General features: G+C 40.6%; 1 protein-coding gene across 1 annotated transcript in view; it reads left to right on the top strand.

Moving 5' to 3' along the window:
• Positions 1–14,711, top strand: part of rictora (RPTOR independent companion of MTOR, complex 2 a) — a 75,060-nt gene extending 60,349 nt beyond the window's left edge. The window contains exons 27-38 of the mRNA XM_079608289.1: positions 4,596–4,683; positions 4,765–4,857; positions 4,986–5,092; positions 6,060–6,289; positions 6,919–7,915; positions 9,843–10,020; positions 10,454–10,538; positions 11,787–11,999; positions 12,197–12,352; positions 12,867–12,990; positions 13,077–13,215; positions 14,133–14,711. Coding sequence (XP_079464415.1) covers positions 4,596–4,683; positions 4,765–4,857; positions 4,986–5,092; positions 6,060–6,289; positions 6,919–7,915; positions 9,843–10,020; positions 10,454–10,538; positions 11,787–11,999; positions 12,197–12,352; positions 12,867–12,990; positions 13,077–13,215; positions 14,133–14,204 — 2,482 coding nt within the window. The 3' untranslated portion in view covers positions 14,205–14,711. The remainder of the gene's footprint in view (positions 1–4,595; positions 4,684–4,764; positions 4,858–4,985; positions 5,093–6,059; positions 6,290–6,918; positions 7,916–9,842; positions 10,021–10,453; positions 10,539–11,786; positions 12,000–12,196; positions 12,353–12,866; positions 12,991–13,076; positions 13,216–14,132) is intronic.
• Positions 14,712–15,298: the final 587 nt, after the last annotated feature.

The raw sequence follows: 15,298 nt of genomic DNA, 5'->3' as shown, positions 1-15,298 counted from the left end.
TAAAAAGTCAGAGCACGAAGGATATATGAACCGATGAGATCTATAAGTGTACCGAGTTTCATATTATTACACGCAAGCGTGTTTGATTTATGGACCAAGTTTTCGGACCGCGTTCCAGGGGGCGCTGTCGAGCCCCCCTGCCACGCCCGGGTCCCAGCTTCAGTCCGGCTCTAATGGCCGCAGGTTCTGACATTTGTGCAAAGTTTCAAGAGTTTTTGAGCACGTTAAGGCCCCCAAAAGTGCCCAAAAGGTAGTAATATAATAATAATAAATAATACTAGATGCTTTTAATTCAAAACACTTTGACAGAGCTGAAAGTTTGAATCTGATTCCTCATGTGAAAGATTCAGTCATTTACAATTTTATCACACTGCTGTATTTTTGATTCACTGAGTCGGTCCATAAGAGTCATTTATTCATGAATTGGTCTACACTGCTGTGTTTTTATTCACAGAGTCAGTCCTGATACGACACGAACATCTCAGAGACGTCTATTTGATGTCTGCATTTACATCTTCAAGATGTATTTTTTTGAGCGTTTGCTCATCTGCAATACATCTCTGAGACGTCTCCTGTCCTGTAAGATGTTTAAAATGTATGTAAAACTGCTCTGTCTAAGATGTTTATCAGATGTATTTACACAGCAGATGTTTTCCAGATCTCCAGATCTTTAGCAGACATCTTACAGTACCTGTGCTTTGTTCATGAATCAAACTATACAGGTGTGTCTTTGATTCACTGAGTCGGTCCATAAGAGTAATTTGTTCATGATTCAGACTACACTTGTTTGTCTTTGATTCACTGAGTCGGTCCATAAGAGTAATTTGTACATTGATGGATTACACTGCTGTGTTTTTGATTCACAGTTGGTCCACAAGAGTCTTTTGTTTATGAATCGGACTACACTGGTGTGTTTCTGAGTCACTGAGTCGGTCCATAACAGTCATTTGTAAATTAATCAGACTTCACTGTTGTGTTTTATTCACTGAGTCGGTCCATAACAGTCATTTGTAAATTAATCAGACTTCACTGTTGTGTTTTATTCACTGAGTCGGACCATAAGAGTTATTTGTTCGTGATTTGGACTATGTGCTTTTGATTCACGCGTCGGTCCATAAGAGTCATTTGTTCATGATTTGGACTACACTGGTGTGTTTTTGATTCACTGAGTCGGTCCATAAGAGTCCATGTATCATAAATCGGACTACGCTGGTTGCACTGTAGGCTTAGGCTATGTTGCTGATTCACAACAAAGTCATTTGTTCGTGAATTGAACTGTTTGTTTATGCATGCAGCCCACAGGGACATGTCTAGGCTTCACTTTTGACTGTTCTTGTGTAAGACACTGCCTTTGTGTAACTTCTTCTTTCCATTACGCTATGTGTACATCGTGGACACACCTATAGTCAAAATAAGAATCAGACCTTGGACACATTGGTAGACTCGAACACATAACGTGCACTGGAGCACATGTATACATTTGGTCACACACATCTCCTACTTGTTACTATACATTTGTTGGTGAGGTTTGACCTCTGAATACTATGATTGGATGCCCAGGATATCCTTTCTACCAAAAAGACTCAGGAGGATTCTCGAATGAAATAGATTTTATTTTGTGAAAGGATTTTACAGACTAAATAAAAGTAGATGCTCGACAAGCTCTGTCTCAGTTCTTTGGCGTGGGCCCCGTCCTCCGTCCGGGTCTGAAAGTTAGCTGGTAGGTCCTGCCTGATGGTAGGTGCCGTCCTGGCGGTGGTGGGGAGGATGGGGGAAAACTTGCAACGACACCTTCAGGCAACGAAATGGATATGGTAAGGTCAGTCTTTTATATTTGATGTCAAGCTGTGATTGGTAGCGCGGAATTATGAATTAATGATGGATGTTATTCCCTGATCGTGTGTTTATGTCCCATATTCCTTATTAAAGTTGAGAATGTAATGGTCCCACACACCGTATCTGTGTCTGCTTGCTCATTCGCCCTACTAATAGGCCTACTATTAACAAATATCAATAATAATAATATAGCTGCAAGCAGCGATTACGGGCCCAAGCCGGTGGCACCGCCACCCTGGTGCCTTTAGTTACACTAAAGGCACCGGGGTGGCGGTGCCCCCGGCTTGGGCCCTCCATCGTTTATATATAAACCGCCACCCCGGTGCCTTTAGGGTTCCTGTGCACGACGGGCAATAACGTAACTCCGCTTTGACTGTCGAGAAGAAGTCTGCTTTAGAGCTTGCATCAGTGTGGGTTCTGCAAAAGTGCACATCGAGGGCACATATCAACCACAAAGTATGCGTGAGCACCCTTCTGAAACCTAAAATGAAAAATTAGACACCCTACAGTCTCATGGACTTAACGGACACATGAAATTAGCAGCCATTGTAAGTACACAACACCGAAAATTCCTATGAAGTGTGGTATATATATTCATTGAAATTACTGTACTTTAAAACACTTGTTTAAAAGAAAAAACACATGTATACATAGTATAAAACACTAGATGGCACAATATACCTATTTTTAATAGAGTCTTTCTGCCCCCTCCCCACACACACAGAGACAGGGGGGCTGTCTGTGTGCCCTCCCTCCCCTCCCCACACAGACACACACGGGGGGGCGTGTCAGACGGACACACACACACGCACACACGCACACACACGCACTCACACGCACGCACGCACGCACACACACACACACACACACACACACACAGAATGGCAGGGGGAACTCTGTCAGAGAGAGACAAAACCACATTCAAACCAAAATATCTGACTTCCTGTTGGTCGGAGCTAATGACTGTAAATGAGAAAGTTGTCCGGCTCGATGTGCACAAAATACATACCGAGTTTTGTGACTGTAGGTAAAAATAATCCCCCCCACTTTAGTCAAAAGCATCTTGAAAGTAACACTTCCTGCTGCCAGTTGGTGGCGCTATAACTTTGACTCACATTAGTTACATCCATGTGATCGCTCTCTTACAACAAACACGCTACTGAAGTTTCATCAAGATCAATTAATGTATGAAGACGTTATTACACATCGTGTTTCTCTTTTCTCGCCATAATTTCATTTCCTCGCCACGGCCAAACTGTTCGAGATATAAAAAATCCGTCAGCAATTTAGTATCCTCAATGTCTTGACGTCATGCTGACCGAGTTTGGTTGCGATTGGATGAATTTTCTAGAAAGAGTGTTTTAAATTCCAGGGGCATGCGTTTTCATACCACCCACAATAGCCGACTTCCTGTTTGGGCTGGCGTAAAACTTAGAGCATGAAAGTTGTTCGGCCCGATGAGATCTAAATGTGTACCGAGTTTCATATTATTACATGCAAGCGTGTTTGATATACGGACAAGTGTTTGAATCCCATTCCAGGGGGCGCTGTCGAGCCCCCCTGCCACGCCCGGGTACCAGCTTCAGCCCGGCCGCGGGTTCTGACCTGTGTGCAAAATTTCAAGAGTTTTCGAGCACGTTAAGGGCCCCAAAAGTGCCCGAGATTTTGCACACAGCAGAGAAAGGGTTAAACTAAACTAGCCCCCCTCCTTACACACTCACACACACACATACACAGATCCCCCCTCCCCTCCCCACCCCACACAGACAGACACACACACACAGAATAGCAGAGAGACAGAGAGAGACACAATTCACATTCAAACCACAATATCTGACTTTCTGTTGGTCGGAGCTAATGACTGTAAATTATAAAGTTGTTCGGCTTGATAATATCAATATACACGCTGAGTTTTGTAACTGTAGGTAAAACTATAACTAAGTTATAACACTTTATGCATCCTTTTTTAATCATAAATTCGTTTCCTCGCCACGGCCAAACCGTTCGAGATATCAAAAATCCGTCCGCAATTTAGCATCCTCCATGTCTTGACTTCATGCACACCGAGTTTCGTGGTCATCGGATGAATTCTCTGGGAGAAGTGTTTCAAATGCCAGAACATGCGTTTCCATACAGCCCATAATAGCCGACTTCCTGTTGGACTGGCGTAAAACTTAGAGCACGAAAGTTGTTCGGCCCGATGAGATCTATATGTGTACCGAGTATCATATTATTACATTCAAGCGTGTTTGATATATGGACATGTTTTTGAATCCCGTTCCAGGGGGCGCTGCCGAGCCCCCCTACCACGCCCGGGTCCCAGCTTCAGCGTGGCCCTAATGGCCGCGGGTTCTGACATTTGTGCAAAGTTTCAAGAGTTTTTGAGCACGTTAAGGCCCCCAAAAGTGCCCAAAAGGTAGTAAAATAATAATAATAAAGAAGAAGAAGAAGAAGAATAAATAATAATCCGAAGGAAAACAATAGGGCCTTCGCCTTTTCAAGGCTTGGGCCCTAATAATCCCATGGAAAACAATAGGGCCTTCGCCTTTTCAAGGCTTGGGCCCTAATAAAGAAGAATAATCCGAAGGAAAACAATAGGGCCTTCGCCTTTTCAAGGCTTGGGCCCTAATAATAAAGAAGAAGAATAATAATCCCATGGAAAACAATAGGGCCTTCGCCTTTTCAAGGCTTGGGCCCTAAATATGAAGCATACTCTTTTTACATGCAGACGATATACATCTCTCGCTCTTATGTTGTAGGGTACAGAGGCCGAATGTCTTTCTCCCGGTGCATTTATATGGGCAGTTGGTCCATGATAAAACCGGCTGCCTTCTGCTGGAAGCTCAGGTACCTGATTATGCACACACTGCTTGCTGTCACTGTATAGCTTCGTATGTTTTTGTGCATTTATTTGTGTGTACTTCTTAGGGTGTTATCCCGGATCTTAGTTACACAGTCCGATCTCCAGTGTTGGATAAATGGGAAGGTGTTAAACTGCTGAAGGCGGCGCTATGGGCTCTGGTCAGTGATGGCTTTGACTTACTGTATGTGCCGAGTAGCTAATGATGTCCGCCGATGTAATTAAATGTCTCTTGATTCATTAAATGTGGTGTTTATAGTTTTAATGTTTTACATTTGTAATGTTCCAGGGCAACATTGGCAGCTCAAACTGGGGTCTGAACCTCCTACAGGAGGAGAATGTGATTCCAGATATTATTGGTCTGGCTCAGCACTGTGAGGTTCTGTCCATACGTGGGTAAGTCTGCCTAATACAGGAATATACCCGGTTATTCACAACTTAATGGGCATGAACGCCATCTGTTGGAAACCAAGAGGCCGATGCGTAACATAGTCATATCCAATATATATTAATTCTGTACAAGTTAAGGCCCATTCACACCAAGGACGAAAACTATAACATGAGCGATAAAGATATAGTTATAATAATTGTTCTTTAAGGGAAGTCCACACAGCAACTATAAAAGCACAGAGAAACAATATTGTTGATCACTTACACAACAGGTTTTTTTTCCAGCCGCTGAACTATTAATAGATTGACAGCCAATCAGAGTCCACCTGACTTTAAAGAGCTTAAGCACTTAAAGAGGCAGACAACAACTGCAGCATGCACTTAAAATAAACATATCGTGCAATGGTGTGGACCTTTTTTTTTTTTCTACAGTCTATGGTGTGGACCCTAATCTAGTTATAGTTATCGTCCTTGGTTTAAACTGGCCTGTAGACCCATTTTTTTTTATATCATGGTAGTTTGATGTAACTACTGTAAACCAATGTTTGCATGCAGTTTGGGGTCAGTAAGGTTTATTTGAAATAAATTGCTTCTTGTATTTGACATAGATGCATTACATTGAACAAAAGTGACAGTAAAGACATAAAAAATGTCCTTTTGAACTTTCTATTCATCACGGTTTCCACGAATAAATATTTTCTTATTTTTTTAATGAAATTTATCCACATTCCATTTAAAAAAAAGGCATGAAGCTAGAATAAAACAGTTTATTTTGTTTAAAAGCAGAGGCTTTGTTCTTTCTGTTGATATATTGCATTTTCAGATATTCTATGACATTTTTGTGAACATTATTAAAAATGCTGGTGCTGGCACTGACTAGCAACTAAAAAAAAAAAAAAAAAAGCTGGTGGGGAAAGAGTTAATAGCCTTTTGCCATATGTCCAGTAAGTAACCAACAGCTCTGTGTGTGCAGTACGTGTGTGTATGTGCTGGGCGTGATCAGCCGGACGCGGCAGGGCAGTGATGTGCTGAAGGCTTTGGGATGGGACTCAGTACGGCACAGTCGCAGGCAGCAGTGGCCCGTCGTCCCTGAGGAAGTGGACGCTCCGCTACCCAGCGAACTGTCTTCTGTGCCCAGCACACTTAGCCTCAACTCCGAGTCCACCAGCTCACGCCACAACAGCGAAAGCGAAAGTCAACCCAGTGAGTCAACATGTCAACATCAAAATGTTTTCTTAAAGGGATAGTTCACCAAAAAATGAAAATTCATTACTCACCTTGTCGTTCCAAACCTGTAAGACTTTCATTCATCTTCGGAACACAAATTAAGATATTTTGATGAATCAAACGTGCTGCGTGACATGAGAATGAACCTCATTGGTTCTCGCATGTCAAGCGAACGTGCTTGAGCTTCTGTTTACTACAACTGGTGTGTGAGTTGATAAATGTTTATACTGTATGTGATTAAAGTCTAAATTTAATCGGTTCATCATATAAAGCGATCGTGTCTCTTCAGAAAATTTGGACTAAACCGCTTAATTCATATGGATTAGTTTTACAATCTCTTCATGAACTTTCGAGGCGTCAAAGTGGTAGTTGCATAGCAGTCAATGGAGGGACAGAAAGCTCTCAGATTTAATAAAAAAGATCGGGTTTGGAACGGCATGAGGGTGAATAATTAATGACATAATTAGCATTTTTTGGGAGAACTAACCCTTTAAGTTTTGTACTGAACACCTTTTAGTAACACTGATTGTTGTAATTGTATGCATAAATAGTCATTGCAATCTTTTGTTTTATGTCCATTCTAATATTGCACATGTCGCTCTCAGGTTTTTACTTCATGGACGATGTTAGCGAGAGTTTGGACATGTACGAGGACTCTTCTCTTAATTTGCACACAAAAACCTCAAAGGACAGAAGCCCTTTCACCATCCTCACCCCCTCTCATCTGAGAAACCGCTTTCTCAACTCCCTTTCTCTCCCCAGTAAGAAAGGACGAAGCCCCACTGACACTAAAGGCACAACCAATGTAGGAAAATCTCCCGAGGAGGTCCAGCTCATGAGGCGCATCCGGACCGTAACCGAACCCTCAAACTATTCTCCAGGCCACTCGGGGCAGAGCGAGGTCTTTTATAATGGCAGTCGCATGTCCCGCAGCCCCACGGTTAGCCTTGAGACTTCGTTTGTGGGTATAAAGGCACTAGCAGAGCCGTACGCCACCGAGGGGAGCTTGGATTCGGAGGGCAGAGGTCAGCATAAGCGTGAGCGGAGCAGCAGGGAGCGTTTGACCTGCGACGGTGCCTCTGTGCTGCCGGGAAGCGGCACGTTTAAGAGCCGCAGTCAGAGCTTCAACACGGACACTACAACCAGTGGCATCAGCTCCATGAGCTCCTCCCCTTCCCGAGAGACGCCCTCTGTCGTGGGCATGGACACAGACTGTGCAAGCCTCAACACGGTGGTCAGCGCTAAAACTGTCAAAATGCAACATTCGCTCAGTCCTCAGTCCAACCATAACCACATCCTGTTGTCCAAGTCCAACTCTACCTCGCTGATTCCCCCCGGGTCGGCGCACACACTGCCGCGCAGGGCTCAGTCGCTGAAATCTCCCTCTGTGGCCACCATCAAGAGCCTGGTGGACTGCAGCTACATGTACACGAGCCCCCGTGACGCGCTGGGCTACGCCACGCTCAAACGCCTGCAGCAGCAAAGGATACACCCGTCTCTGTCACACAGCGAAGCGCTGGCGTCTCCCGCTAAAGACGTACTGTTTACAGACACGATCACCATGAAAACACGGAGCCTCGACTCGCGGCTCACACCACGCAGGTACACAGTCATTTATACATTTTCAGCTTTTGTTTAACTACTACTTATTTTTTATTCTTTACATCATTATTTTTGAGTTGTGAGAGTCTCTCTCTCTCTCTCTCTCTCTCTCTCTCTCTCTCTCTCTCTCTCTCTCTCTCTCTCTCTCTCTCTCTCTCTCTCTCTCTCTCTCTCTCTCTCTCTCTCTCTCTCTCTCTATGTATATATATATATATATATATACTTATTTATATATATATATGGGATGGGCAACGATTAATCGCATCAAAAATAAAAGTTTGTGTTTAAATAATATGTGTGTGTACTGTGTATAATTATTTTGTATATATAAATACACACACATGCATGTATATATTTAACAAACATTTGTTATTTATATATAAAATATTTATGTATAATATTTATATATAATATAAATTATGTATGTATACATTATAATATATACATGTGAATAGTTCTTAAATATATATATGCAAATGTGTGTATTTATATATACAAAATAATTGCCCATCCCTAAACATGCATACTGTATATATCTATGTACTTAAGTATGTGTATAGAAATGTATTACTTATATTATTTATATATTTTTTACTTTTTGTAAATTTTGATAGTTTTTATAGATTGTTTTGTACTGCCTATGATAATGAATTACTTACTATATAAAATGATGGTAATTTATGGTAGAGAAACTTACTTTAATGGACATTACTTTATTAACTAGTACATGAATGAGAACCTCAAAAGTAGCAAAAAGATTTATGAGAATTAAAAAAAAAATGTCCAGACACTCTACTGTAATACAAATTTTCTAGTCAATTTTGATTTTGATGAAAATATGTTATGATAATGTGATGGTCCAAAAAGTCTGAAATGAATGACCTTTATTTTCTTACCATAAAATAATAACTAATATATATATCAATTATTATTAATATTTATATAATTCATTATTCATATTTAATAATGTAATTAAATATATTTTATTAAAAATAAATACATATTTTATATTTGTTGGTTTTTGACATGTTTGTGAAATTCACACATGTGAAAGTGCAATTGAAGTTCAGGGTGTTTTTGCTGGTCCTCAGGTATTCTCATAGAAGGTATTCTGGGCCGTTCAGCTCGCACCGCAGGGTGTCCAGAACTCTTGTGCCATGGTGGGTAGAGCAGCTCAAGAGTAGGATCCCTTCATTAGCTCGAACCACCGTAGAGTTTCCATCATAGAAACACTGTAGAGTACAAGGCAACATCCTGTCCATGCGACTGCACTTCCAGTCATTTCCCCCCTAAATTATTTCTCCATTTTGTGATGAGTTGAGTGACTGGGATACTAATACGCGTCTCTAAGACTCGGTCAGATGCTTGTGCAAACAGTCCTTTAGGAACTAGGAAACCAGCAAACCTAGTTGATGTCGTGCTGACCCGGGATGCTCAATCTACTCCTGCAGATCCAATACAAAACTCGACTCAAACTACTAAACAGACTTAGAAATATATTTGGCTGCATCCCAATGCACATGCTGTTGTCAGACAGATCATCTAGTTGGGACAGGGGTGATGTTTATACAAATCTAGCAGGAAAAGTTTATTTGGAAAACAGTGTATCTTCCTACAGTAGCTAGCTATATATATATATATATATATACTGTGATTTGGTATGCACTAATTGTTGTGTACTGGGATACAGCCTATTTGTTTACTCAATATTACATCCAGGTATTGTGTCAGGATTCAAATTATTACCGGTATATAAGGTGGATGTCCAGGAGTAGGTATAAAATATTTTTAGTTCTGTCAGTCCGTCGTAAAAGAGTTGTTTGATCATTTGTTGACTGTTCGTAGACCATTTTAATAAAAGCGAAAGATTTCTAGGATTAGAGCTAATGTTTTGCAGTGCGTGTGCTTGTGTTCGCTCTCCTCGCAGGTTTTTGAAAGCTCTGAGTTTTGCGTCTCTGGATAAGGAGGACTTGCTGAGTCCGATCAATCACTCCACCCTGCAGCGCTCCTCTTCCCTGCGCTCTATGGTCTCGAGCGCCACCTATGGCTGCAGTGAGGACTACATTGGCCTGGCGTTACCCCTTGACATCAATCATATGTTTCAGGTTTGTTTTGTGTCGTGTACTTTTATTAATGTGTATGTGGAGTATATAGAGGTTTATGCAAATTTGATTACATTTTCGTGAGTGTTGATTCATTTGAAGATGTGTTTGCCCTCACTATGGTCATGACATAACACTGATTGTGTGGCTTATTTAGGAAAAAGATGCTGTCACTTTCCTGAGTGGATCAGACTTTTGTATTACTTATTATATTCACCTGTCAGATCACAAAATGAGTTAAAAATATACCAGTAGATTCGCATTAATGCAGTGAGCTTAGCCGTAGCGACCAAAAACATTTAAAATATAGTTGTCGAAAGAACTGTTCTCTGCTTTTTTTGTATAAAACTTTTTGATGTCCCTGTAAGTCTTTTAATTGTGTTGAGTAAATGTTTACTTGCATTTAAGATTTTATTTTATTTCATTTCATTTTTAGATTAAAGAAACATCATATTTCCAGAAGAGAACAAGCCCTCCTCCTGAAGAAAAATCATCCAAATTTCTTTTTGGAGAATCTAATGGTTTGTACTGTAGCATCATCTGTATTTTTCTGTATTTCTAATATCATTAATGGTAACACTTTACACAATAAGGTTTAATTTGTTAACATTAGTTAATAAAAAATAGCTGTTCATGTTAGTTCACAGTGTATTAACTAATGTTAATACATTTCGAATGTTGATGAGCACTTATTTTATTGATTACAAAGCAGTTCATGCAAAATAAATAACATAAAACTTAAATCAGCCTAAGCTTAATGCAGGCAGCATCTGAGGGGTTCTTCACTCCTCTGTCTTTTAATACTTTTATTAGGGGGATTTCAACTCCATTTCTTCCATCACCTTCCGCTGTTGCCTACACTTTTGTCTTCTTCTAGCGCTTCTCCCCTTCTTTACTGTAACCTTCATTACTTTCACCTCCGCTTGTGGTCTTAAAGGGTTAGTTCACCCAAAAATGAAAATTCTGTCAGTAATTACTCGCCCTCATGTTGTTCCAACCCCGTAAGACTTTCGTTCCTCTTTCGGAACACAAATTAAGATATTTTTGATTAAATCTGAGAGCTGTTTCACTCCTCCGTAGGTTTCTATTGTAATTGAAACTTGCCGGCCCAGAAAGTTAGTAAAGACAGTGTTTAAAATAGTCCAAGTGACTACTATGAACGAACGTCTTACGGGGTTGGAACAACATGAGGGTGAGTAATTACTGACAGAATTTTCAGTTTTGGGTGAACTAACCCTTTAACACTTTCTCCTCACCCCGTGTGTTTGTCATTGACCTTTGTTGTTGGTAACAGTAAGTTCATGCACTTCAGTTTCACACCTTTTCTTTTTTTACACCACAATAAACAAAGGAAGTCAAATGCAGTTGTTTATACCCTACATCTATAGTATGTCACTAAGTATTTTAGGTAAATATAGAATATATTTTAAAATGTTATTTATTCCTGTGATGCAAAGCTGAATTTTCAGCATCATTACTCCAGTCTTCAGTGTCACATGACCCTTCAGAAATCATTCTAATATGCTGATTTGCAACATTTCTTACTATTATCTGTTGAAAACAGTTGTTGCTTAATATTTTTTCATGATTCTTTGATGAACAGAAAGTCTTTTTCTGTTCATCAAAGCAATTGAATGTGTCCTTAGTAAATAAATAATTAATACTTTTATTCACCGACCCTAAAATTACAGTGACTATAATTATAATTAAATAATAGTAAATATGATGTGAAACACTAATCTGTGTGTTTTCCCCGCCGGTGCTCGTAGGTTTCTTAGACTCGTGTCGTGGTCCTCTGAAGACTCAGGTGAGCATAACGGAGCTGTTAAACAGCAGCCGGTCGGAGCAGAACCACATGCTGGGCTCTGAGGAGACTACAGGCTTACAGGAGCACACGGAGCAGAACTGCCTCTACTGCAGCGCGCTCACCATCCTCGGCTCACACACACACAGCCACCTGAACAACACACACTCTCGCACAGGTGCATTTCAATCTTCATTAAACATCTTCCTCGTGTATGATATTGCTTTCTGCATGAGAATGTTATTAGAGGTGGTGTTAGTGGAATACAGAAATGGGATGTGGTCACTGGAAAGGTTGTAGGTTCAAACCCCAGTGTCAGTCTTACAGTCTCCAGATTTGGGTAAAAATGCGGAATTTGGTCTTGTGTTCCTGCAGAGCCGTCTGATGGTTTCTCTCAGTGGCACAACCAGCCTTCCCATAATCACCTAGAGGTGGTCGCCCAGTCCAAGTTCTCTGGGATCTCGGGCTGCAGCGACGCGGCCGTCAGTCAGGGTTCGGCCAGCAGCACTCCCAGTGCAGAGATCATACTGGGTGAGACCAGAGCCCATCAATGCACAACACCAGTTCATGTTGTTCATGTTTAAAATCAAAAGTTGCGTTTCTTAACATGAACTAACATGAACAAACAGTGAACGACTGTATTTTTATTAACTTACATTAGCAAAGATGAATGAATATTGTAATGTAGTCCTCAGTGTTAGTTCATGTTAGTTATAACAATTAACATTATGCATTAACCCATGTTAACAAATTAAAAGTGTTACCAAAATATCATTAGTTCAGTATAAAAAACAATGGAAAATCCATTATAGAAGAACAAAAGTGTGTATGTGTGTGGGTTAGGGACAATCATTGGGACAACAGGTCCCCACAAAAATGGCAATATAAAAAAAAATTGGTCCCCTTTAGTTTTTGATAATGTTCATGATGAGTAGGTTAGTGTAAGGGGAGAGAATATACAGTTTGTACAGTATAAAAATCATTGTGTCTATGGAAAGTCCCCATAAAACATGAAAACCTAATGTGTGTGTGTGTGTGTGTGTAGGTGGGAAGGCGATATCTGAGGACGGTCCAGCCTGCAGAGTTCTTCTGAGGAAAGAGGTTCTGCGGCTCGTCATCAACCTCAGCTCTTCAGTCGGTACTAAAGGACACGAAACCGGATTGCTGACGTAAGAACATCTGAGAAATACTGTGCAAGCGTGAGTGTGTGTGTGTTCTCATTTCATCCCTGTGTAATGTCTGGTGCCCTCCGCAGGATAAAGGAGAAGTTTCCGTACGCGTTCGATGACATCTGCCTGTACTCTGAGGTTTCCTTCCTGCTGGCCAACTGCATGTTCCGTCTGGCCTCGCGACGCTTCATCCAAGAGCTCTTCCAGGATGTGCAGTTCATTCCGGTACGACAGCACTTCTCTATAAGAAATCTCTACCAGAATATTTTTTATAACACCTGAGCATAGTGACTGGATACGGCAAAAGTATAATCTACCAGTTAGCTCCGCTGGTAGCTAAGCGTATGCAGCTTAGACGGTGTATTGTTGTGATTGGTCGTAGTGTTATCCAATTGCGTGCAGTGAGATTTTCAAATGCATCCTTGGTGCCGCCCCTCGAGCTGGTCGATTTTCATTAGTCGACGCCAGACCATTAATCTTTCAGATTTAGGTCTAGATTTCCAGGCTATCAGCCATACTAGAGACCCCAATATTTTTAAAAAGATTGTCATTAATATCATGAATTAGCACACACACACACACACACACACACACACACACACACACACACACACACACACAGTTCTATAATTCTATATACGTCTGTATTTACTTACATTCTTTATATTTCTCTTTTACTTTCCACGGAAGCATTCATTTGTTTAAAAGTGATAGTAAAGACATTTAAAATGGAACAAATTATTTGCATTTCCCCAAAAATGCTGTTCTTTTGAAAAAAGAAAAATTCTCTTTAGAGAATCCTGAAAAAATCTGTTTACAAAAAAGTCAGCACCAGCACAACTGTTTTCAACATTGATAATAATAAGAAATGTTTCTTGAGCAGCAAATCATCATATTAGAATGATTTCTGAAGGATCATGTGACACTGAAGACTGGAGTAAATTACATTTTAAAATATATTAAAATAAAAAAGTTCAATTGAAATAATAATTCATAATATTACCGAACAAGGTGGTCTCGGCTCGATTGCAAACGATCTCTGGATCAGTTCGCTAACAGAGCAATCACACCAGAGTTGGTTTTAATCAAACCAAACATGCCAAGTGTGAACACGCATGTGTATACTGTGTTTCTGTCTCCAGCTGTATGATGAAGCTGAAGCAGTGTTGACTAAACCATCACAACCTGTTCCGGTGGAGACTGCTGAGTCTTGATACCTCATCCCGTACGCCACAGAGGAGAGGAAGGAAGATTACAGGAACACTGAAACGAGCCCTGGACTTCAGACCGTGTTTCTGAACGAGGAGCAGTTTACCAAATAACGTCTTCAGACTGTGAATCAGGTGATCCGGAACAAAACACCACAAAGACTCGTTTTTAATAAAGAAAAAAATGCTGTTGACACTTTAAGAGCGCTGGATGCACCGATGAGAAAAACGGTTCTCTGCACTGGTGTGTGTGTGTACATATTCCTGCCATGCCAGTGTTTCAACATATCACCTAAACACTACAAAGAGTTCTGTGACGGCTTTGGATTGAGTGCAAATGCTCTGACTATGAATTTAGGACTTCCAGAAGTGAGAGAATGGACGAAACGTTGATTACATTTGTACTATTTATTAATTTAGTTTCTTTTGTATGTGTGTTGTTGGGATTTTTTATGACCTCCAGACAATCAGAATTCAGTGTTTTGGGGAAATGAAACGTAGTGTCGGACATTCGATCCTTAGCGTCGCGTGTCTTTTGTCTCTTGTCATCCGCAAACTTCTCAGAAATACTCTTGCAGGGGAAAAAAACGCTAAAGCATGTGAGCACTGATACACACACACACACACTCCATCACAGAGCTGCTCTGAATGATAATAGTCTGGGTGAATCTCGTGAAAGCTGTCATGTGCCGGTCATTTCTCATTATGAAGCTGAATTCTGTAAGATTTGTGCTTGATTATCATAAAATTGTGTCATTATACAAAGGATCTTAATGGTCCAAAACAATAATTGCATCTTTTTTAAATCTGATTTCGGAGGCGAGTGAGATTCACCCAATAATTTGAATCGGACGACCAGCGTAAAACGTTTGCGGACTCATTTTTCATATCGTACTATACCGGTTCAGTGCTGTGGTCTCGTCTCTGATCTGATGGTTATCGGCGTGTAGTTTGACTCTGAACTACAGGAAATGAAACCAGATAAACATAATCATGCATAGTATCATATCAAGTACCTTTGAAGGAATATCCTGAGTTCAGTACAAGTCTTAATCTTTGGCATACTATTGATTACAACAGTAAATCATTTTGAGTGTGTA

The sequence above is a fragment of the Phoxinus phoxinus genome (genome assembly GCF_949152265.1).
Source record: "Phoxinus phoxinus genome assembly, chromosome: 3".
NCBI lineage: Eukaryota > Metazoa > Chordata > Actinopteri > Cypriniformes > Leuciscidae > Phoxinus > Phoxinus phoxinus.
The sequence above is the reverse complement of the archived record's forward strand: the minus strand, read 5'-3'. Positions and strand labels throughout refer to the sequence as shown.